This window comes from Canis lupus, chromosome 7 (genome assembly GCF_011100685.1).
Source record: "Canis lupus familiaris isolate Mischka breed German Shepherd chromosome 7, alternate assembly UU_Cfam_GSD_1.0, whole genome shotgun sequence".
NCBI classification, from domain to species: domain Eukaryota; kingdom Metazoa; phylum Chordata; class Mammalia; order Carnivora; family Canidae; genus Canis; species Canis lupus.
The window spans coordinates 27,323,759-27,347,865 of record NC_049228.1 but is presented as its reverse complement, the minus strand read 5'-3'; the positions used below and the strand labels follow the sequence as shown (position 1 = coordinate 27,347,865).

At 37.4% G+C, this 24,107-nt stretch overlaps 1 protein-coding gene across 13 annotated transcripts in view; it reads left to right on the top strand.

Annotated features, from left to right (window-relative positions):
- The window catches only part of PRRC2C (proline rich coiled-coil 2C), a 101,959-nt gene that overhangs the window by 56,242 nt on the left and 21,610 nt on the right, over positions 1-24,107 (top strand). For 10 of the 13 annotated variants that reach the window (XM_038542551.1, XM_038542550.1, XM_038542542.1 and 7 more), the window contains exons 13-23: positions 3,205-3,374; positions 3,804-4,053; positions 5,606-5,816; positions 7,274-9,523; positions 11,537-11,745; positions 15,478-15,632; positions 16,401-17,184; positions 17,581-17,666; positions 20,503-20,691; positions 20,837-21,088; positions 22,312-22,404. In XM_038542551.1, coding sequence (XP_038398479.1) covers positions 3,205-3,374; positions 3,804-4,053; positions 5,606-5,816; positions 7,274-9,523; positions 11,537-11,745; positions 15,478-15,632; positions 16,401-17,184; positions 17,581-17,666; positions 20,503-20,691; positions 20,837-21,088; positions 22,312-22,404 — 4,649 coding nt within the window. The remainder of the gene's footprint in view (positions 1-3,204; positions 3,375-3,803; positions 4,054-5,605; positions 5,817-7,273; positions 9,524-11,536; positions 11,746-15,477; positions 15,633-16,400; positions 17,185-17,580; positions 17,667-20,502; positions 20,692-20,836; positions 21,089-22,311; positions 22,405-24,107) is intronic. The other 3 variants (XM_038542546.1, XM_038542543.1, XM_038542538.1) reach the window with 2 other exon arrangements.

Below are 24,107 nucleotides of genomic sequence, written 5' to 3'. Positions count from 1 at the left end.
AATTTTGGGATTGTTATAAATAAATGACTACATCCAGTTCATGATTTCAGATTTGTTTTTCTGCCTGTTTAAATATAAAAGCTTTCAAAGTGTAGTTGATATGCTTACCAGACTGTAATTATTCTTTAAAAAAATTTTTTTTGGCTGTAATCAACGGTTTTATTTTTCTCCTCATTGGCTTATAAACTAATTAGCAGAATTAAAATATAGTGTTAAACCTTGCTCTGAAGTGTGGTAAAGCTCATTCTTAATGAACAGCTTAACAGTGACTTAAAATAGAAATAGGTCAATTTCACTATTTTCTGATATAGAAATACTGAAACTTTGTTTTTATCTCAAAACCTATGGTCTTTCTACAAGACCCTGCTGCTTGAAATATATAGCTATTTAAAATTTTCCTTTAATTTTTTATTTATACGTAGGGTTGTCATCAAATTTGGCTCTTAACGTAACCATGAAAGGAGTGATACTTTAACTTTTTTTAGTGAGATAAGGCCCAGCCAGATTTAATAAATTTTCATATTAATGCATATAGAGATAATTTGATATTGATAATGGGCTTATATTATAAACACAGATTGCTGATAATACTAAAAAAGTAAAGTTTTTCACTATAGGGATGAAAAATGGGGCACTTGGGTGATGCTCAATCAGTTAAGTGTCTGCCTTGGGACTCAGGTCATGATCTCAGGGTCCTGGGATTAAGCAAACCCTGAGTCTGGCTCAGCGCTGCATGAGAAATCTGCTTGAGATAAAATCTTTAAAAAACAAAAAAAAGGGACACATGGGTGGCTCAGTGGTTGGGCATCTGCCTTTGGCTCAGTACCTAATCCCAGGGTCCGGGATTGAGTCCCACATCGGGCTCCTTGCAGGGAGCCGGCTTCTTTCTCTGCCTTTCTCTCTGTGTCTCTCATGAATAAATAAATAAAATCTTAAAAAAAAAAAAGAAAGAAAGAAAGAAAGAAAGAAAGAAAGAAATCTGCTTAAGGATCTGTCTCTCCCTCTGCCCCTTACCCTTCTCATGCACACACTCTCTTAAATAAATAAATAAATAAATAAATAAATAAATAAATAAATAAATAAATAAATAAATAAATAATTTTTAAAAAGTGAAAAAATGGGGCAGCCTGGATGGCTCAGCGGTTTAGCACCACCTTCAGCCCAGGGCATGATCCTGGAGACCCAGAATCGAGTACCACGTCGGGCTCCTGCGTGGAGCCTGCTTCTCCCTCTGCCTGTGTCTCTGCCTCTCTCTCTCTCATAAATAAATAAAATCTTTAAAAAAAAAAATGAAAAACTTTGGCATACTTTAATATCCATGGATGCTAAGAACAACATTAGGGAATCTCATTAATAGATAATGAGAAGGGACTATAGATTAGAAATAAGGAAATTCATATTTATTAGGTCCTTGTTCTGCCAATGAATACACAGTATTCACCCCAACTGATTAGTTTGTCAGTGGAGACTATTATTTAGTCTATTATTTAGACTATTATTAGTTTGTCAGTGGACAAATTATTTACCTTTTTTTTTTTGAAGATTTTATTTGTTTATGATAGACATAGAGAGAGAGAGAGGCAAAGACACAGGCAGAGGGAGAAGCAGGCTCCATGCCGGGAGCCCGACGTGGGACTCGATCCCAGGACTCCAGGATCGCGCCCTGGGCCAAAGTCAGGCGCTATACTGCTGAGCCACCCAGGGATCCCCTAGCTTTTCTTTTTAATCATTATTTCATGGTGCTTTTATTTTCATTCACATCTTGTATGTTTTTTGATGGCAGTTTAACTTTAGTTAGGTTTATCAGCATGATGTACCCTTTTGATTTTTTTTTTTTTTAAGATTCCATTTATTCATTCATGAGAGAGAGAGAGAGGCAGAGACACAGGGCAGAGGGAGAAGCAGTCTCCATGCAGGGAGCCCGATATGGGACTCAATCCCATGACTCCGGGATCACGTCCTGGGCCGAAGGCAAGCACTAAACCACTGAGCCACCCAGGGATCCCCTACCCTTTTGATTTTTAAGTGTTACACATACTGGCTTTTTTCTTTCCAATATTTTACTTTCCTATTTATAGCATTCTTTTTTTTTTAAAGATTTTTAAAATTATTTATTCATGACACAGAGAGATAAAGAGACACAGGCAGAGGGAGAAGCAGGCTCCATGCAGGGAACCCGGCGCAGAACTCAATCCCTGGTCTCCAGGATCACACCCCGGGCCAAAGGCGGCGCTAAACTGCTGGGCCGCCAGGGCTGCCCTTTACAGCATTCTTAATAATGAATGTAATGCCAGTGAGAAAATGTGGTTTTTACATTGACAAAATAAATTTCCTTTTAAAATTCATCCCTAGTTCCCTGAGAAAATAATTTATAATAAGGTTGGCATTGTAATTGGGACAAGTGACATTCTCTAGAACAAATATGGCTGTGGTTTTCTTTAGGATGAACAATTGTTATTTAGTTAGTAAATCCGTGTATATAGTTCTTTTTGGCATCATTCTTCATATTCTTTACGTAGAATAATTTATATGTTTGAAGATAGCTGGTGATCAATGTTGTTAGACTTTTATTCGTTGGTTTTCTTAATAGTCTCTTGATCAAAAAGCAGACTGTTGTGTTATATTTTACGTTTAGGCTATTTGTGTTTTTACATAAGTCCTAGTGAACCACAGGTAAATACTGACAGGATTAATATTTATTGCAACATTGGGAAATAGATAGTATTTGAAGTGTTTTATTATCCTAAAATATCAAAAATTTTTTGCTTGGTAAAGCATTTGGACATGTGATCTCTATCTTAAGAATCTAGCTTTGAGGAACTCTAAGGTTTTGTTAATTTAATGTTAACTTGGGATCCCTGGGTGGCGCAGCGGTTTAGCGCCTGCCTTTGGCCCAGGGCGCGATCCTGGAGACCCAGGATCGAATCCCACGTCGGGCTCCCGGTGCATGGAGCCTGCTTCTCCCTCTGCCTGTGTCTCTGCCTCTCTCTCTCACTGTGTGCCTATCATAAATAAATAATAAAAAAATTAAAAAAAAAATTTAATGTTAACTTCATTGATAGTTACCAGTATTAGCATACAGAACATTTTTGGGGGATGTTATGGATGCTTATATCAATCCAATAACTTTATGCCGGTGCACACGTCATGTATGTGATGTGTCATAGATGAATAACATTATTATTCACCTTTTGTTTTGGACAGAGGATGACCCAGTTTTCACTAGACAAGACAGCAATCGTAGTGAAAAAGAGACCACACAAGTGGCACATGAAACAGAGCCAGAATCAGGGTCTCAGCCTCGACCTGCTGTATTATCAGGTTATTTTAAACAGTTTCAGAAGTCTTTACCACCTCGATTCCAGCGACAGCAGGTAATAGTAAAAACATTTTATCATGTATATGTGATTGAAAAGGTTTATTGTTCAGAGTAGTCTGAGAGGTATTTTGACATGAAACCTAAAAGCACACAAATTTTCCCTGAAATTCTTTCCCCTTTAAATAAAAGTTTATTGATCATAGGTTTTACCATAAACTTCTGTGTCATTTTCCCCCCTCTGCCTCATTATAGGTAGCATCTTCCTTTCTGTGAAATGATTTCTACAGTATAATTTATGAGTAGTTAATTTAAGGCAAAATGTCATAACTTATCTTTTGTTCTTTTGTGTTACCACCTCTCACTGTTAAATGTCTTTTGAATTCTTTTCCCTGGAGGATTAAAAAAACCCTATTATTTTCTAATATGATTGATTATGTTATCACATGGAACTAAAATCTCAAGATGTGGGATCCTACTTTTCTAGGAACAGATGAAACAGCAGCAGTGGCAGCAGCAGCAGCAGCAAGGTGTACTTCCCCAGACAGTCCCTTCACAGCCATCCAGTGGTGCTGTCCCTCCTCCACCACACAGACCTCTCTACCAACCCATGCAGCCTCACCCTCAGCATTTGGCTTCTATGGGTTTTGATCCAAGGTGGCTCATGATGCAGTCCTACATGGATCCTCGAATGATATCAGGTAGACCTGCTATGGATATTCCACCCATTCATCCTGGTAAGTTAAAATTGATGTTTCATGGCTCACTGGCAGTTATGCAAGATCAGAGGTTTTCATCTTCCTCCCATTTTTATTCCGTTAAGAGGTATAATTTAGTAAGCACTTAAGTAGGGTGGCTAGATATTTTCTTTTAAAGATTTTATTTATTTATTTGAGAGAGAAAGAGCACATGAGCACTAGTGGAGAGGGGGTGCAGAGGGAAAGGGAGAGAGACAAGCAGACACAACTCCTCCCCCCCCCGCCCCCCAGCAGGGAGCCTGATGTAGGGCTTGATCTCAGGACCCTGAGATCATGACCTCAGCTGAAGTTGGATGCTTAACTGAGTCAACCTAGGTGCCCCTAGATTTTTTTTAAGATGTTATTTATTTATTTTAGAGAGAGAGTGCTTGAGCAGGAGGGGGAAAGGGAGAGAGAATCTCAAGCAAATTTTCCACTGAGCACAGAGTGTGTGACACTGGGCTCAATCTTACTACCCTGAAATCAAGACCTGAGCAGAGACCAGATGTTTAACTGTGTCACCCAGGTGCCCCCAGGGGCCTAGATTTTATTTAAAAGATTTATTTTAGAGAGAGCATGTGTGCACAAGCAAGGGGAGGGGTAGACCGTGAGGGAGAGAGAATCTCAAGTAGACTCGCCACTGAGCAAGGGAGCCCGATGTGGGGCTCAGTCTCATGAGCCTGAGATCATGACCTGAGCTGAAATCAAGAATCAGATGCTTAACTGACTGACACACTCAGGTGCTGCCAGGGTGTCTAGATTTTTAATTTAAAAATTCTGTAACTTTTGCCAGAGTACATAAATGCCAGACACTGTATGAACAGTATGATAAGACCAAAACACTAGTTATTTTCTGTATGTAAATATTAAAAATGTTTGAGTCTGAAAACATTCTGTTATTTGCTAAGTTATTTTCATTCTTCTGTTTAAGCATTTGAATTTTGTCCTTCTATTCTGTATTCTAGCTTTTCAATTTTCTCTGCTGTATACTTGAGTTTTCACATAGGTTAGCTGAAAAACAAATGAATTAGCAATCATGTATGGAGTCTATCAGAGTAAATCCAGATAATTCATTACCAAAATGAGGAAAATTTAGGAGTGATAAAAATATCAAGAATAATGTCTTAATTTTAAAATTTATACTGCAATTTTAGAATTTAAAACGCGTAATTAATAGCATTGATCAACTACTTAGACTATTAATAGAATATTCTGTAGGATATATTTCCTCTGGAAATCTATCACTGTTGGTGTAATCCTCATTATGTTTTTATTGAGACACATAGAGGCTTCATACATGTTACCTGACTTTTATAGGCATTGTATTTTTTTTCCTTTAAAGTAAAGATAGGCTACTGTTGTGGTTTGCTTAGTTTGCTTCTTCAATTCTTAAATCTATTTAATAGCAGCAATAAAAATCTCATTTATGGAAAAACTTGTACAGTTTTCATTTATCATTGCTTTATAGTTTAAGTATAAAGTTCTAAATAATAATAACCCAGATTCTATGTGTATGATTGTTTTTTCCATCTTTTTCTGATGTTCTGTATAGGAATGATTCCTCCTAAGCCATTAATGAGAAGAGAGCAGATGGAAGGATCGCCAAACAGTTCTGAGTCATTTGAGCATATTGCACGATCTGCAAGAGATCATGCAATCTCCCTCTCTGAACCTCGTGTAATGTGGGGATCAGATCCCTATCCTCATACTGAACCTCAGCAGGCCACTACTCCCAAAGCAACAGAAGAACCTGAAGATGCAAGGTAATTACAAAAATTGTTAATAGACCAAATTAATATTGTGGTAAAATGAAAACTGTGTAGCATTCCCTGAAGATCATTTTGATTTAGAATTGAGCCACAAATCTGATTTCCTTCCATTTGAGTGTATGTCTTCTCATTTTTGGACATGCTTTTTCTGTCATTTCTGTATTGATTAGAGCATTTTATCACGTATTTTTGTACACTGAATTAAATACTGAAATTCAACATTGGATGTAAAATTGGCCAGTTTCTACTGTTGATTAGATATTTGACATGTAGTCTAGCTTTAGGTGTTGATACATGTTTTCTACTAAGGAGAAGTGGTAGAGATTTGATTGTCCATACCTTGTGGAAGTCTTCTAATGCCAATATAAGGACAAATACTAATTTACAGAGATAATTCGAAGTAGCAAATGGTGACCTGTAATAATTTATAACCATAAACTTAGAACTTCTGCCCTTTCAAGGAGTGTATTTTGTAATGCTGATTCATTGGGGGAAGATAGACCTACTCTAGTGTACTCTTGGATTATAGGTAGAAATTAGTAGTCTTGATGGACTAAAAATTCCCATCAACATGGCCTAAACATCCTTTTTTCTTAAGGAATGAAGTTCATTTGTTTTTAATTGTGGCTTCTACCATCAGTGAAATTTTTTGTGTTCGGTTCAGTGTTGTTCTATAAGCATGGTGTTTTACAGCACATTTCTAGAATTTTTTCACTTTGTATGACTGACATTTTATCCCCACTGAGTAGTAAATAATTTTCCCATTCCTCCTAGTCCCTGGCATTCATCATTCTGCTTTATGTTTGGATGAGTTCGATTAAATTATATATCTCATATAAGTAGAATCCCACAGTACTTGTCCTGTGATTATTCATTTCACTTAGCATAATATTCTCATCCATCTGATGGTATATAACAGTATTTTCCCTTTTTTGATGGCTAAAGACTATTGTATGTATATACCATCTTTTCTTTTCTTTTCTTTTCTTTTCTTTTCTTTTCTTTTCTTTTCTTTTCTTTTCTTTTTTCTTTTCTTTTCTTTTTTCTTTTCTTAAGATCTCATTTATTTATTCATGAGAGAGAGAGAGGGGCAGAGACACAGGCAGAGGGAGAAGCAGGCTCCATGCAGTGAGCCTGATGCGGTACTCTATCCCGGCTCAACGGGATCACGCTCTGGGCCGAAGGCAACACTAAACCACTGAGCCACCCGGGCTGCCCACATTTTCTTAATCCATTCACCTGTCATTGGATATTTAGGGTTGTTTCCACCCCTTGGCTGTTATGTAATGCTGCCCTAAAGTTTTTAAGGAGGCATAAAGATTAGAATCCTCTAAATGGTTTTTATGATTAGGATCCATTTTTGTTTTATAATTAGATGGATTATTTTGCTGTACACTTGTGAGAAGGAGTTTGTTTTGGTAGTTACACCTCTGAATTCTTCATTATTTTAGGCCTGAAGCCCCACTGGATCAGGAGCAGATTACTACTGCTTATCCTGTAGAACAGAGTCAGTTAGAGGTTCATCCAAAAGCGGACTTTGTCAGAGAATCGAGTGAGATGGAAGTACAGAAGTTTTTAAGCAGATCTGTGGAAGACGTTAGACCTCGCCATACTGACACGGTCAGTCAGTCTGCCTGTTTTGATGTACCTGATCAAAAAACCGTATCCACTCCTCAGGAAGAGCGGATCTCAGCTGTAGAAAGTCAGCCTGCCCGGAAAAGAAGTGTTTCCCATGGTTCCAACCATACTCAAAAATCAGAGGAGCAAAGAAGTGATCCATCTGCAAGCATTCCTAAAGTAACCAGCAGATGCATGGATTCAAAGGAACCAGCAGAAAGAACAGAGGAAAAACCAAAGAAGGATGGCTTTATACGATCATCTGAAGGACCAAAACCTGAAAAACTATATAAATCTAAATCGGAAACTCGTTGGGGCCCAAGGCCAAGCTCCAACAGAAGAGAAGAAGGTAATGATAGGCCTGTGAGAAGATCAGGTCCCATTAAAAAACCTATACTTAGAGATATGAAAGAGGAACGAGAGCAGCGGAAAGAGAAAGAAGGAGAAAAGGGAGAAAAGGTCACCGAAAAAGTTGTCAAACCTGAAAAAACAGAAAAGAAAGATCCTATTCCTCCAGTCCCACCACCTGCAGCACCGGTTCAGCCACAGTCTGTTCCACTACCACCTCAACCAGAATTAGAGAAATTTCCTTCAACAGAAACTTCAGCCTTGGTTCTAAAGCCACCTCAAGATGCTGAGAAGCCCTCGGAACCTGTAAGTAGTGTTGAAGTAGAGCCTGTGGCTAAAACTGTAAACCAGCAAACCATCACAGCACCAACAGTCAAAGAAGAAAAACAACCTGAGAAACTCGGTAGCAAAGATCTTTTAGAGAGGCCTCGACCAGATTCAAGACCAGCAGTTAAAAAAGAATCTACTTTACCCCCCAGGACCTATTGGAAAGAATCTAGAGATAGAGATTGGTTTCCAGATCAAGGATACAGGGGTCGAGGCCGGGGTGAATACTATTCAAGAGGCCGAAGCTATAGGGGTTCTTATGGAGGACGTGGCCGAGGTGGGAGAGGGCATACTCGAGATTATCCCCAATATAGAGACACTAAGCCACGGACAGAGCATGTGCCCTCAGGACCTCTTAGACAGCGAGAAGAAAGTGAAACACGAAGTGAGAGCTCTGATTTTGAAGTTGTTCCCAAAAGAAGACGACAGCGGGGTTCAGAGACTGACACGGACAGTGAAGTTCATGAAAGTGCAAGTGACAAAGATAGTTTAAGCAAAGGCAAACTTCCCAAAAGAGAGGAACGGTCTGAAAACAAAAAGCCTGTAAAGCCTCAGTCATCTTTCAAGCCCGAAAATCATATCAGAATAGATAATAGACCTCTCGAAAAAGCTTATGTGAGGGATGATGATAAGTCTAAACCAGGCTTCCTTCCTAAAGGAGAGCCTACACGGCGAGGCAGAGGGGGGACATTCAGACGTGGGGGAAGGGATCCTGGAGGCAGGCCATCTCGCCCTTCCACCTTACGAAGACCTGCTTATCGGGACAATCAGTGGAACCCAAGGCAGGCAGAAGCTCCAAAACTAGACGATGGAGAGCCACCAAGAAGACACGAGCAGTTTATTCCTATACCAGCAGATAAACGACCTCCAAAATTTGAGCGAAAATTTGACCCAGCTAGAGAAAGGCCCCGACGACAACGTCCTACCCGACCACCGAGGCAAGACAAGCCGCCTCGATTTAGACGTCTCAGGGAGAGGGAGGCTGCTTCCAAAACCAACGAGGTGGCAGTGCCCGCAAATGGCACAGTTAATAATGTGGTTCAGGAACCAGTTAATCCTGCTGGGGATATTTCTGGGAACAAGACACCAGACTTATCTAACCAGAACTCTTCAGATCAGGCAAACGAAGAATGGGAAACAGCTTCAGAAAGCAGTGATTTCAATGAGAGGCGTGAAAGAGATGAAAAAAAAAATGCTGATTTGAATGCACAAGCAGTTACAAAGACTGGAGAGAATGCTTTACCTCCAAAAAGGGAAATAGCAAAGAGAAGTTTTTCTAGCCAGAGACCTGGTGTAGATCGCCAGAATCGGCGTGGCAACAGTGGTCCACCAAAATCCGGAAGGAATTTCTCAGGTCCTAGAAACGAAAGGAGAAGTGGTGGCCCACCATCAAAGACTGGGAAGCGAGGGTGAGTACTTTGTTTCAGTATACTTGCTTTCATACATGAACTGAGCAAAGGAGCCAGTCTGGATATAGGATCCAGACATTGTTCTTCCCTAATTTTTTTGTTTGTTCATTCTTGAAGTGTAAGGGTGCCTGAGCAAGAGAGGTTAATGGGTCTCAGAAGCTTTTGCCTCTTTCGTTAACATTTTCTAGAATTCTCTTAGGAATTTGTAGCTTTGGGAGAATCTGTACACCTAAAAGAGGGACCTGTAGAAGTGTCTTCCTTTTGGTAAGTCATCTTATTGATGATGAACAGCCCTTCGTTCTTTTTTGGTTTCTCTTTACAAAAAACTGGTGCTCATAGGTGTCTTCTGGGGCTTAAATGAATACATTTTAAGCATATGCTTTATTACTCTGTATTGGTTGCTAGGAAGTGAATATTGAACCTTAGGAATAAACTATATCTTCCTCTGGAGTTGCAAACTACAATAAATGATCCATCTGGATAGAGGCACAGAACTGCCATTAAGGCCACCAGCAACATAAATATGTTGGATTTATTTTAAAATAATTTCTCTGTGCTAAGCTTGATCTGTTCTTTTAAATATTAAAATGCTGTTTATAGTAAATTATTAATTTCTTTAATATCAGGAAAAATTACAGTATCGGTATGCCTAGTTTTATTTATTCATTTATTGATTTGCCTAGTTTTAAATGTAGGTTCTGCTATTTACTGCCTTTATAAACCCTGCTTCCTCACCAGTAAAATAGGGAGAAAGTAATCATACTTTTAAAGATTGGTAAAGATTACAGACATGATATTTGTGAACTGTATTAACATACCTGATAAATAGTAAGCATCTGTTATTAGAGTGTGCCGTGGTTTATCAAATTTCCAGGTTTGCAGCCTGAGCTGATAAAAAAGTAAGCATCTGTTATTAGAGTGTGCCGTGGTTTATCAAATTTCCAGGTTTGCAGCCTGAGCTGATAAAAAAATTTATCCAAATAATACTAATCTGCATTGGTTAGTTACAATACACTTAATATTTCAGGTTACTATACCTACCCATCAACAAAAATATTTCTGCTTTCTGATAACTCAGAAAAAAAATTTAGGGAAATGCGACCAGTTGTGTTTCCCGAGTACCTTAATAACACAGAATTAGAACCTCTCTTTATAGGGCCAAAAGAATTAGGATAGCATATATAGTTGCAATGTAGTTATTGACTGTAACTGAACTATTAGAGTTTTGAGTAATAATATTCAGGGGAAATCTTGATCTGGTTTTTGTGTAATGTAGATTTCAACAACTTAGCAAGACTTGTGACATGTTGACAATAACAACTTTGAACCTGCAGAAATAGCAGTTAGAGATTGTAATTAAAATAAATCTTTTGAAAGAGTCCCACTTAGAAGAAATTTTATTCTTCAAATATTTGAGTTCATGCTTTGTGTCAAGTACTTGGGTAAGCTTTTATCTCAAGTGAAACTATTGGCTAAGATGAAAATGAATTAATTTGATAGGAAACAAAAACTATAGAAATACATTGGTTTGTGAAGTGAAGTATTTCCCTATTAAAGGTGGTTTTTTATATGCTTTTGTTAATTATAAATCTGATTGAACTTCTAAAAAAATGCTCATAGTGTTAACAGAATGCTTTTTAAATTTTTCATATGCTGTCCTGTTGTGGAGAAGATCCAGCAGTGAATACTTTGAACTTGTTTGGATCATAGGAATTTTCTGCTATAAACCATGTTGATTGGCGTATACATACCATGATAGACACAGTAAGAACCTTCAGGGCACAGTTGGAATTCTGGAATTTAATTCCTGGAAAACATTCTTTCCACCTTCTTAATTGGAAAGCTCGGGTTTAGTGAAGTTGTACTCCATAAAAATCACTGAAGCTTATTAATTTGAGAGTCTTCTGTCCCATGGGTATTTTATCTTAGATTAAACTGTAGAAACTGCCAGTAATCATTTTTCTTTTGTTCAGTTATGTGGAGGTAGCAGTAACTCAACTTGTTGTTTTGCAGGCCATTTGATGACCAGTCTGCAGGCACAACTGTTGTTGATCCTGTTAATGGCAGTTCTGCACACCACCAGGAGGGAACACCTAATGGTACAGGACAAAAGAATGCCAAAGATTCCACAGGGAAAAAAAGAGAAGACCCCAAATCAGGCCCTAAAAAACCCAAAGAGAAAGTAGATGCACTATCACAGTTTGATCTCAACAATTATGCAAGTATGTCTTAGGTTCCTTTTATGCATATATTATCTGTCACATTTGAGTTGATACTAAAATAGAGAAAGGGGGGAAGAGGGAAAGAATTAGAACTACAAGATTGAGATAAAGGCTGATGATGAATCACTAATTAATAAAATGAACTAGTTTTTAGCAAAGCCTTGTGTGCTTGATCAAGTTCTTGTTAAAGATAATCTGCTGGATTTCATTTTTCTTCATAAAAAAGGAGAAAATTAACCACTCCACTTTGCCAAACAGATGTAGGAAAGCATTGAAGAATAAATGAGGTTGCTTAATTATATCTGTACATATGCTTTATCTTCTGTGCAAGAAATATTAATCTCAGTGACTTACGCCCTTGATAAAATTGGTATCTAAGGCATGATAAATAGAGAATAATAGGATGGGAGGCAGTGTTGCTCTGGATAAATACTTTCAGAAAGCCATAAATAATTAGATACTAAATGCGAAGGATAACACAAGCAATAAGAAAATATTTGTTGAAGACATTAACGAGGGGGAAAAAAGAAAAAAGGAATATCTATGAGAAGGCATTTATACATGTAAAAATGCACTATTTGCCGTTCATTCAAATGAGACTTCAGCTGGAAATACTGTGTAAAATTGAGATTTACTAAGACCAGATAGTAGTAATGGCAAAGTTAGGTTAGGTACTGTTATTCCAGTATTGAAAACAAAGATGAGGATTTTCACCTAGTTAATGGTTATTTAAACTTGATTTGGGCCTAGGACCTTGGCATTATTATTTCTAGACCAGTAATTCTCAATGGGTGGTCCCCAGATCATCAGCCTCACCTAGAAAGTTGTGAGAAATGCAGAATGTTGACCCCTATCTCAGACCTAAATTCAGAAACTCGCAATCTATATCTTATAGAATTCTCCAGGTGATTTTAATGCACACAAATACTTGAGAACTATTGTTCTAGAATACCATTTTAGGATTCACATGGGAAAGAAATAAACTTAGCTTAATTGCATGTTTAAGAGTTTTTAGTTAGTTTATGTAGAGCAGTGGTTCTCCACAGGAGTAATTTTGTACCCCAGGGAACATTTGGCAATCTCCGAAGACAGTTTTGATTGTCCTAGTGTGGGGCTGGGTGCTACTGACATATTAGATATAGGCCAGGGATGTTGCTTAACATCCTAGCGTGCACAGGATGGCCACCTCCGAATACTGGTAGTGTTGAGTTTGGAAAGCACTGATCTAGAGAGAAAAAAGTAGACTCTTAGGAAGCTTGGGTGCCAACCTTGTGGCGGTCCGTAGAGAGAGAGGAGAGTCTAAACACACATTTGGAAAATGACAAATGAAGATTACAAAAAGTCTGCAAAACAGGCAGCCGGAGTGGCTCAGTGGTTTGGCGCCGCCTTCAGCCCAGGACGTGATCTTGGAGTCCTGGGATCGAGTCCCTGTTGGGCTCCCTGCATGGAGCCTGCTTCTCCCTCTGCCTGTGCCTCTGCCTCTCTCTGTCTCTGTGTGTTTCGTGAATGAATAAATAAAATTTTTATTTAAAAAGTCCACAAAACATAGCAGATATGTCTTCCCAAATAACTGTTTACCACTTTCCCTTCTTCCAGAGAATTCTTGGGGTAGAAAATTCCCAAAGTATTATATTATTGGATTAAGACATAAAAGACGTAAAAAGGTTAAGAACTCCATATATAATTCTGAGTTGATGGTGGAAACTGAGCTATGCATTTTAAAAACTCATTAAGAATTACTCCTCTTTAGGTTGTTTTTCTAATACTTGTTAAGTAATTTATGTTTAGGCCAAATTGTTACAAAGCACCAGGCGTGTTGAAAATGAACAGAAAGTATTCTTCAAATTTTTGTTTCACATACTTGAGTAAACTAACTCTTGAAAGGTTCTAAAGAAGCTCTTTGACAAGAAAATTAAAATAATGGGTGATGGTATGGCTATGAAGAAAAGTTTCAACACACATTTTTAGTCAAAGTGGAAGACTGAGATGAACTTAGAAATATAAAGAGGTCTCTTTGCCACTGTGAAGCAATGGAGTGTATGGCATCTGCTGAAATGTTTGACTAAGGCCTTTTATTTGAAATGAGCATTATGCTATTTCAGAGTTAATCTCTTAAGGATTTAAAACACGTGTAGAACTATCATAGATAAATCAGAACCAATGAGGCTTTTGTTAGAAAAACAGAATAACATGGGGCACCTAGGTAGCTCAGTTGATGGACTCATGATCTTAGGGTCATGAGTTTGAGCTCCACTTTGGGTGTAGAAAGCACTTAAATAAGTATTTAAAAAACAACAGTAATAGGTTTTTAAAGAGAGGAAGCCAGCAGCACTTCGGTGGTTCAGTCAGTTGAACATCCGACTCTTGATTTCAGCTCAGATCGTGAACTTAGGATTGTGAGATCTACCTAAGTGGGGCTCCACACTCAGCACAGTGTCTATAGCACAGTGTCTACTTGTCCCTCTCCGTCTCCCCTTGCCCCTCCCCCTGCTTGCAGATGCATCGCCGTGTGTGCTCACACCCTATCTCTCTCATAAATAAATAAATAAATAAATAAATAAATAAATAAATAAATAAATAAATAAATAAATAAATTTTAGAGAGTGAAAGCCAGTTTTAGTCTTTTTTTTTTGTTTTTCTCATTATTTACATAAATGCAAATTGTTAGCCATTCAAAAAGAGTTGTTTGCAGGTGGATTCCCTATGAATCACTCTCTAATAAGACTCTCTTGCTATCCCTCACAAGTTATCACTATCTTGAGTTGTATATGTAAAATTCCCAAGCAAACAACCTATTTTTATTGTGTGTTCCCCAACTAAAACATGCATTATTTGCAAAATTAAAACAATTTATTTGAATTGCCTCACCCGTTTCTTATATTTGTTTTGGAAACATGTCTGCAATCACAGGTTGCATTGCTTGAACTATTTTAATTTTGCTTTTAGATATTAAACTTAAGGGATCTAGATTTCTTAAATTTACTGGGATATATGATTTTTCAGGATATCGCCCAAATAACTGTTAGTTGAACAGTGAGTTGAAGATACATCTTAAGTTAGTTATCTGCTAGGTTATTATGATGTATGTATATCTATGCCACTTTACATTCACGTAGAACTTTCCCATATATTTCATTTGTTTTTAACAACTACATGTTGTAAACAAATGGTCTCCCTAAAACAGTCATTAAGAGCCATAAGACTTGCTTGGGTATTCACCAGCTCATCTTTAGCATATCAGCCTCTCAGAGTTTATTTCATCCTTTAGAAAGGGGAAACAATACTAATATGCACCTCTAAGAATGGTTAGATGCAAATGAAGTGAGGTGCTGCGTAGGCCTTTATAGCCCATTACAGACCCTTATAGCACAGTTATAGAGATTAAGCAATTTGAAGAAAGTAGAGTGATACCGATTGTTTTAAGACATCACCACTATATTATTGAAGAAAAAAAAGATCTATATCATATCTATCATATCTATATCTTTTGACTTTAGAAAGTCAAAAGACTTTAAGTTTGTTTGTGAACTATTTTCATTCATGTTTATGCATTCTTTTCAAATAATTACTAATGGCCATTGTGTGGGATGGGAATTGGGTTATATTGTGAGTTATAAGAACTAGATTTTTGTCTCGCCCTTCTTTTTTTAATCACTACTGGACTAAATATTTTTATTTACCTTTTCAATTGAAAAAATATATATCATTTTAAATCTTTTTCCATACTCATAGGTGTTGTTATAATTGACGACCATCCTGAAGTAACAGTAGTTGAAGATCCCCAGTCAAATTTGAATGATGACGGTTTTACTGAAGTGGTTTCCAAAAAACAACAAAAGCGTTTACAGGATGAAGAACGTCGAAAGAAGGAAGAACAAATCATACAGGTTTAGTGTTTTAGTTTGTTGCTAGTTATTGAGATTGTTGCCCAAAATATAATCTTTGAAATCCAGTGAACACAACTGCTATGATCAATAAATTGCAGACTCTTCACCTATAAAGGTTTTGTGATTATAATCTACATTAGTTCATTTATACTCATGGTATGAATCAAGGTCAGTTATTCTGTTTAAATCACCCCAAACACCCATTTTGCTAAACGGTGACACAGGATAAAACTAAGTAAAACACATAGATCATAGTGATAACATGCTCTAATAGATGAGAAGCCTCAAAAACAAACACTGTAAAAATCATACGTGAATGGTAATATTAAGTTGAATATAAGCCTTGAGACTAGGTATTTTTAGAATCATTCATTTGTGTATTCATTTACTTTATAAGGTAAAAATTGTACAGCATACACCCCAGCAACACCACAGATTAATGTTTCTGTGGCAAACATGAGTGAAGTCAATAAGTAGCTCTTCGTCAGATTGGATCAGATTTTGCTGCCGAATGAATTCATTGAAAAATTCCATAACTTGAATTTTAAAATTATGGAAGAGAGATTGTAGAACTGTTTATCAAGAATGTATAATAAATACTTACTTGTCTTTTTTTCCCCCTGTAGCAGCCTTGACGTTTTTACTCTTATTAAGTGCCTATTTTGAAAAGTAAATGAGTTAAATTATTTGATCTTGTCAGAGACTGTGTTGGTGAACTATGCTTTTAGTTACATTATTGACAAAAATGGTTCCTACGAATTTTTTCAGGTCTGGAATAAAAAGAATGCAAATGAGAAAGGAAGAAGTCAGACTTCTAAGCTTCCTCCACGGTTTGCCAAAAAACAGGCTACGGGGACCCAGCAAGCACAGGCTCTGGCTCCAGCTCCAGCCTCGACTCCAGGTCTAGCCTCAGCCTCTGCCCCAGTGCCAGCCTCAGCCCCAGCTCCAGTCCTGACTTCAGCCCCAGCTCCACTCCCGAGCTCTGCCTCCACACCAGTTCCACCCTCCACCTCAGCTCCAGCCACAGTGACTTCTTCAGCTCCAGCTCCAACCCCTATTCTTGCCTCAGCTTCATCCCCAGCTTCTGTGCCCATCCTCACCTCAGCCTCAATACCCATCCTTGCTTCAGCCCTAACCCCAACTTCAGCTTCAGCTCCAGCCCCCACCACCTCAGCCCCAGTAGCCCCCACCTCAGCCCCTGCCACCCCAGCCCCAATTCCAACCCCAGCCCCGGCCCCTGCCTCCACCCTAGTCCCTGCCTCAGCTTCAGCCCCAGCCCTGGTCCCCATCCCTGCTCCAGCCCCCAGTGCACCAGCCCAGACTCAGGGACAGACTCATAAACCAGTCCAGAGTCAGCTACAGACTACAACACAGTCTTCAAAACAGCCACCACCTTCAATTAGACTACCTTCAGCTCAGACACCTAATGGCACAGAATACGTAGCCACAGGAAAGTCTATCCAGACTTCACAGTCACATGGCACAATTACAACTGAATTATGGGATAACAAGGTGGCCCCACCAGCTGTGCTGAATGACCTCTCAAAGAAATGTAAGTTCAACAGAGAAGAGAAGGAGGGGCTATGGCCTGAGATGTTGGGGTTTGTTTTTTTGATTGTATGCTCAGCATGGTTTTTTGTAGCCACTTCCTTTTTCTTAATAAGAAGCAGTAATTTTTACTAGTTTCCTTTCTTAAAACCTTTGTTTTAAAACAAATGTGTTACACTTTTAATAGCATATTTTATGGGCACAATTTTTGCATTGATTAAAAAATACAGGTTTGTTGGGGGCGGGGAATCTTATATTTATTTTGGTATTCAAAAATCTGAGTGTATTGTGAAAACCTTTGTTTTTTTGTCTAGCTGCCATTAAAGGAAAAGATAAAGTACTTAGGATTATTAGCCTCTAAATTTTAATGGTTGCATTTGCAATGACTCCTTCTTTCCAGTAGGTCCCATTAGTCCACCACAGCCACCCTCAGTCAGCGCGTGGAGTAAGCCCCTAACATCGTTTGGATCGGCTGCTTCATCAGAGGTAGGAGTAGATGTCATAATGGCCTTAGCAGAGTTAGTGGAGCAGAGTTACCTTAAAACAGTTTTTCAAACTGGAATGTGCATCCCAGTCACTCGGACAGCTTAGTAAAATAGATTGCTGAGATTCATGCTCAAAGTTTCTGTTTCATTCGGTCTAATTGAAACCTGAGTACATTTCCAACAAGTTCCCAGGTAATATTATTGCTGCTGGATCCCTATATATAAGTTGTTTCTCACCTTTAGACATCCTAAGCTTAACATTTTTAAATTGAAGTCTCAATAAAAGTGCTTGTGATACAGAGAATATGAGTGCAGTGATTAGTTTTTCAAGTTTTCTACCATATTTTTAGCCTGAAAATTAGGTAATAAAATTACTTAGAAGCAGAGTTTACAGGAAATTCTAACATAATTTCTTGAATGTGCAGTTTTGGTAAATGAGAACTTAGGTTAGCAGTTTTTCACTTACTTATTGAACAAAAATTTCTTGAGCACTTGTGATCTTCCAGGCAGTGTTCTAAACTGTGGATTTACAGAACAGGGAAAGAGTGTGACAGAAAGGACAAAAAGCCCTGCACTTTGGGGGCTCCCATTGTAGATGGAGGTGGGACCAATAATACATACTATAGAGTATGCTAAATGGTGATCAGTGCTGAGGAGAAAAGCAAAGTAGGGAGGGTACATAAGAAATTTCTCAAGGGATCTGGAGACAACTTAATGATAATTTTGTTCAATGATAATAAATGTTAGATACGCTAAGTAGACTCACAAAGATTGATAAGATAGTATGGTCTAAGTGTTACTACCCTTCATTGTATTATATATATTTTATACACCATTTTTATTTCAAAGCATATGATATTCTTCCTAAAACTACCATTCTCTAATAGTTCTATTAATTGTCCATCTGTTTTTGCATTTCATTGGACTATTTATAAGTTAATTCTTCCTGGGGGATCCGTGGGTGGCGCAGCGGTTTGGCGCCTGCCTTTGACCCAGGGCGCGATCCTGGAGACCCGGGATCGAATCCCACGTCAGGCTCCCGGTGCATGGAGCCTGCTTCTCCCTCTGCCTGTGTCTCTGCCTCTCTCTCTCTCTCTCTCTCTCGTTGACTATCAAAGATTAAAAAAAAAAAATTAAAAAAAAATAAGTTAATTCTTTCTGTACATAAAATCAGTAGCTTTCAGTGATTAATTACTGCACTGTTTCACTTTTATACTACTAACTGTATATTTAAATTGACTAGAATTTCAGCATTGACTGAAGCAAATAGAGATTCTTATTCTAAGTCATATCAATAATGTTTGCCTGTATTTGAAAGAGAATATTCAGATATTAATAATAAATCTAAAGAGCATGACTTGTTCTTATTGTTGACATTGTTACACTGATAAATATAATCGTAACCTCATACAGTAATTGATACCTTAAGTTCAGGGCTACCGAAACTGATAGGAACTATGATTGGATTGTAAGACTGGTGCCTGAAGTTGAACTTTGTCCTGAGTTTTATCCATTTTTTCTAAAAATGTTAAGTATTGTTATAAACATCCTCTGACTTATAAAACCCTGTTTTTTCTAGCCTTCTGCATGTTCACCTTCTACCACTGCTCTTAATACCTGCCATATTCCAGCCTCAGTAGCCTTTTTTTCAGTCTTAACCTTTACACTAGGTGTTTGCTCTGCCAGGAACACTTCCCGCTGCTTTTGTCTTTTTTTTTTTTTTTTTTTTTTTAAGACTATTTATTTGAGAGAGAGGAGGGTGAGAGGACAGGGAGAGTTTGGGCAGTCTCCCCACGGAGCAGGGAGCCCACCACAGGGCTTGACCCGTGGGATCGTGACCTGAGCTAAAGGCAGACATTTAATCAACTGAGCCACCCAGGTGCCCTGATTTTTGGTCTTGTAGATTGAGTTACAGTGTGACCTCCTCAGGGTCTTTTTCTGTCTACCAATCTAAAGTGGCTTAACCATATTTTGATTTTTGCATATCTCTCATCTGATTTTCTAGTTGTTCATTTTCTCCATTCACTATATAATGCAAGTTCTGTAAGTTAGATTCTTAGTGTCTATCTTGGTCAGTGCCTAGCACAAAGAAGATGCCATAGAAATTAGCAGTTTAATTGGATTCCTAAGGTGTGTGCACTTTATTACCAATCACAGAGTATTTTAATGGACATTATTTCATTTTATTTCCAAGTATACTTTTTAAAAGTAGGTGACACTAGTGTTGCTATCTTTCTTCTCTCCATTATTCATTCATCTGTTTATTTGTTGCTAGTGCTATCTTTGTGTGTTTGTTGCTTTAAATTTATTTTAAAGGAGCAAATAACTTGCTGCTGTAATTTGCTCACAGCAAAACTCATGACACTTAAAAGCCAGGACTTTGAAAAACTGAAGTCTGGGGGCACCTTGGTGGGTCAGTCAGTTGAGCATTTAACTCTTAATTTCAGCTCAAGTCATGATCTCAGTGTTTTGAGATAGAACCCTTTGCTGGACTCCAGGCTCAGCATAGAGTCTGCTTCTCTCTTTAGCCCTCTCCCCCACCCTTCCACCCCCGCTCCTGCCTTTTTGCATGCATAGTTTCTCTCGCTCTCAAATAAATCTTTAAAAATAAACAAGTAACAACCAAAGTCTTATCCTGGTTTTCATTTTATTGCTTTTTAATACAGATCAATTGTAGCTAAAGGAAAGTTTTCAAAACACGATCAGTGTCAGTTAATACATAGATTACTTCAAACTTCCTTCCATTGTACTTTTGAAATGCATGCTTCTACATACATCATTCAGTCACATTTGACTGTTTGTTTTGATAAGGAAGTTTTAAAATACTATCTTTCTAGGGAACAAAGAATGGTCAAGAAAGCGGAGTTGAAATTGGAATTGACACAATTCAGTTTGGTGCTCCAGCCTCAAATGGGAATGAAAATGAAATTGTGCCTGTACTTTCGGAAAAAACTACTGACAAGATACCCGAACCTAAAGAACAACGGCAGAAGCAGCCACGGGCAGGCCCTATCAAAGCCCAGAAGGTAAATATAATTGATATTCTAGATAGAACTGTATGAAAGCCACTAATACTTATGGGAGAACTAGTAATGGTGTTGAAGTTGAATTTAATTTTCAATAAATCTCTTTGATCATGATACATTTTTGTCATAAACACTGGATTTTTAGCTTCCAGATTTGAGTCCAGTAGAAAATAAGGAACACAAACCAGGTCCTATTGGAAAAGAGCGTTCATTGAAAAATAGAAAAGTAAAAGATGCCCAACAGGTGGAGCCAGAAGGACAAGAGAAACCAAGCCCAGCTACAGTCAGAAGTACAGATTCTGTAACAACAAAGGAAACCAAAACAGTTTCAGAAATGTCTACTGAAATAGGAGCAATGATTTCGGTATCATCCACAGAATACGGCGCTAATGTGAAGGTAGGCAACATGCCCCAGCCACCAGCTCATTGGTGCAAACCATGTGGGGAAAACAGCACCAGTACTCGTTTTTTCTGTTGTTCTTTTTCTTTTATTTTGGCTTGAGGCATACAATTCTGTAAACTATATGGGTTATTATATCTGCAGATAATATTTTATTCCATCATATGCATTTGTGATCTGAAGAAATTTCTAAGTAAATGATTTCTTTATGTGGAAATTTACTCTTAATTCTGGACAGTTAAATGGTTCAAAGTGAAAAATATGTACATAGAATGTTTTTCACTGGGTTTACAGGCTTTGAAAGGATTGCACTATATTTTTATTTTATTAAGAGTTATAGTGGAGCCTTATCTTGCCCACTAGTAAGATTTTCAAGACAGAAACTAAGTCAAATTAAATTTTTAGTAACTCCAAAATAGCCAGTTTTCTTTCCCGATTGGAATAGATCACTGTTTTATTGATTGAGCACCAGAGGAAGTAACTTGCATTTAGGAACCACATTGAAAGGTGCATATCTTTAAAAATACTCATTAAGACAAGATACAAAGATACACTGAATGATTTCTGAATGATTTATATGTACTAACATTTATGGGAATAGCAAAATTTATATCTGCCATTTTGTGTTCACTCTGGTACATATTAAGAAAGGTAAGTGGAAACTTTCATGTTATTTGAATATTTTTGTCTTTTTAATTGCTATACAATCAATATATGTAAATAAAAAACTTAAGATCTACCTCTACCATATTTAAAGAAGAGATTCATGATGATAAACAAGTTTATCCTAAAACCTAATTGCAACAACAAAGATCTTGACATTCATTTATCTATGTTGTTTTTTGAAGAGCATGAAAAATCAGTGTTTGGAAATAAGCTATAGATTATGAGAACGACACAGAAATAGTACTGTTGGCAACCTCCTAATACTGTGAAGTGTATTTAAGTTTAAAAAAAAAAACTTTTAATTGGAAGTATAGTTGACATAAGAGCAATGCATTTGAAAAAAATGTACAGGACCTCAGCTGTAGTTGAAATGTACCACTTCAGTAGTGAGTCCATGTTTGTTTTATCACAATATTGTCTCTAAGATTTGAGTCTTAAGAGATGCTCTCCTCTCCTGCTTTCCTCTAAAACAACTTTATAACTGTTAGGCTGCCATTAGAAAGTGAGTCATTAATTTAGTTTACAGTGTATTTTTTTCTATTACTACTCCACAGGAGTCTGTAACAGACTATACTACACCTTCTTCTTCTCTGCCTAACACTGTGGCTACTAATAATGCAAAGATGGAGGATACTTTGGTTAATAATGTAAGTAATCAACCTCAGATGTGGAAAGTATGCTTAGGAACCTGGCTATTCTCTAATATGTACTGTGTGACCAGTATGTAATTCTTCTCTGGGAAAGGGTTGTAGTAAATTTGCACTAATTTTGGAGCACTAATACTTAACAAAAATAGGCAACACTTAGGCTCAGTTTCATAAGTACTAATCCTATTAACCTGGTTTCGTTAAGAATTTTTATTCCTCTCTCCCACATTCTTCAGGTTCAGTAGTTTATTTTGTTGGCATTGGTGTTCTTAAATGAAAACTTTTTACAATGCAGTAAAAAGTCACTCAACAAAGAGTGTTACCAAGTTTCTTTTTGAATTTAAAAAAAATCTTTCTGTACCTTAGCAACATGCCTGTTGTGAAGATTGAGCTGAAATGTATATATAAGCACTTCAGACTCTTAAATGCTGTGTTAAAAAGTGATAGTAAGTCATGTAAATTTGGCTGTAGTTTTCCAGAATGTCCATGTTATAATTAAAGATTATGTTAAGGCAGTACAGTCCATCATTTTGCCTTGTTCATTGGCTGACAAAAAATTGTAAACCCAGACAAGTTAGGTAACCCTTTGTAGAAGACCACTTTAGAAGTTACATGGATGGCCCTTGTTCTGGAGATGTAGAAATTTGCGCAGCTGCTCCCTGTTTTAAATATAGCTTTCTATATCATTTTGAGAAGAAGAATTTTATGTCTTACAGCATTTTTCTTATGCTATCTATGCTTCCTTCTAGCATCGAGTATAGAATTGTAGAGATGTGAGATGCTTTTAGGGTAGTTAAATCCAACTTTGTTGTCAGGCTGTAGGATGGAAGAAAAGAGAGAAAAGCAAGTGTACAGTTTCTCTTTGTGGTGGGAGAGCTTTGTAGGAGCCAATTCATAGAATTTCTCTAGCTTTCAGATGTAGTAGAATTTCACTCAATGTGCCAAATCCTTTTCCCCTGACCTTTTGGAGGAAATCCTAAAATTATTTAGCTTCCTTTAAGAAGTAATGGGAAATTAGGAAGGGTAAAAAAGACTCCCTGTCAATGATCAGGGAGTCCGTGCCACTATGTCAATTATCAAATGCTGAATCAGTAATGCATCAATAAAGTTTAATTTTACCTGTGTCTTCTCATTTAAAAAATACAGTATTTCTTAGGTGTCACTTTTTCAAGAAAGTATACGGTGCTCTATGCCAAATTACTCTCTAAATGTGATTTATGAAATACAAATAAGGAAAAATCATTATTCTCAGTACCCTTAAATGTGATTGAAAATATCCATACGAGTGTTTTAATGGTTTCTGTGTGATCTAATTAAAATGTAATATAACTTATGCATGCAGGATAACTGAAGGGGAGAGACCATTCTTGTATCTAAGCAAATAGTCTGCATTTAATTTTTAGCTGTGTCTCCAGAGCATGTTTGAAAACAGGAACATCCAGTTTGGGTCAGGGAACATTATAAATGGTCATCAGTTTGAAATGATTTCACAGTGGTGTGTATTTGTGCCAAGTGTGGTGTTGATTCTGAACTAACTAATGTAGTGTTAAAAACAAATGTCACACATGGGAAAAATTTTCGACCTTTTGAAAGGTTTCTTTTTTATCCTTAGTGTGGTTGATGGTTCCGTTTTATGCATAGATTTTTTTGTCTTTTGAAAAAACTGTTCTTGATTACGGCTTATATCCCTCATCAAAGTTTAA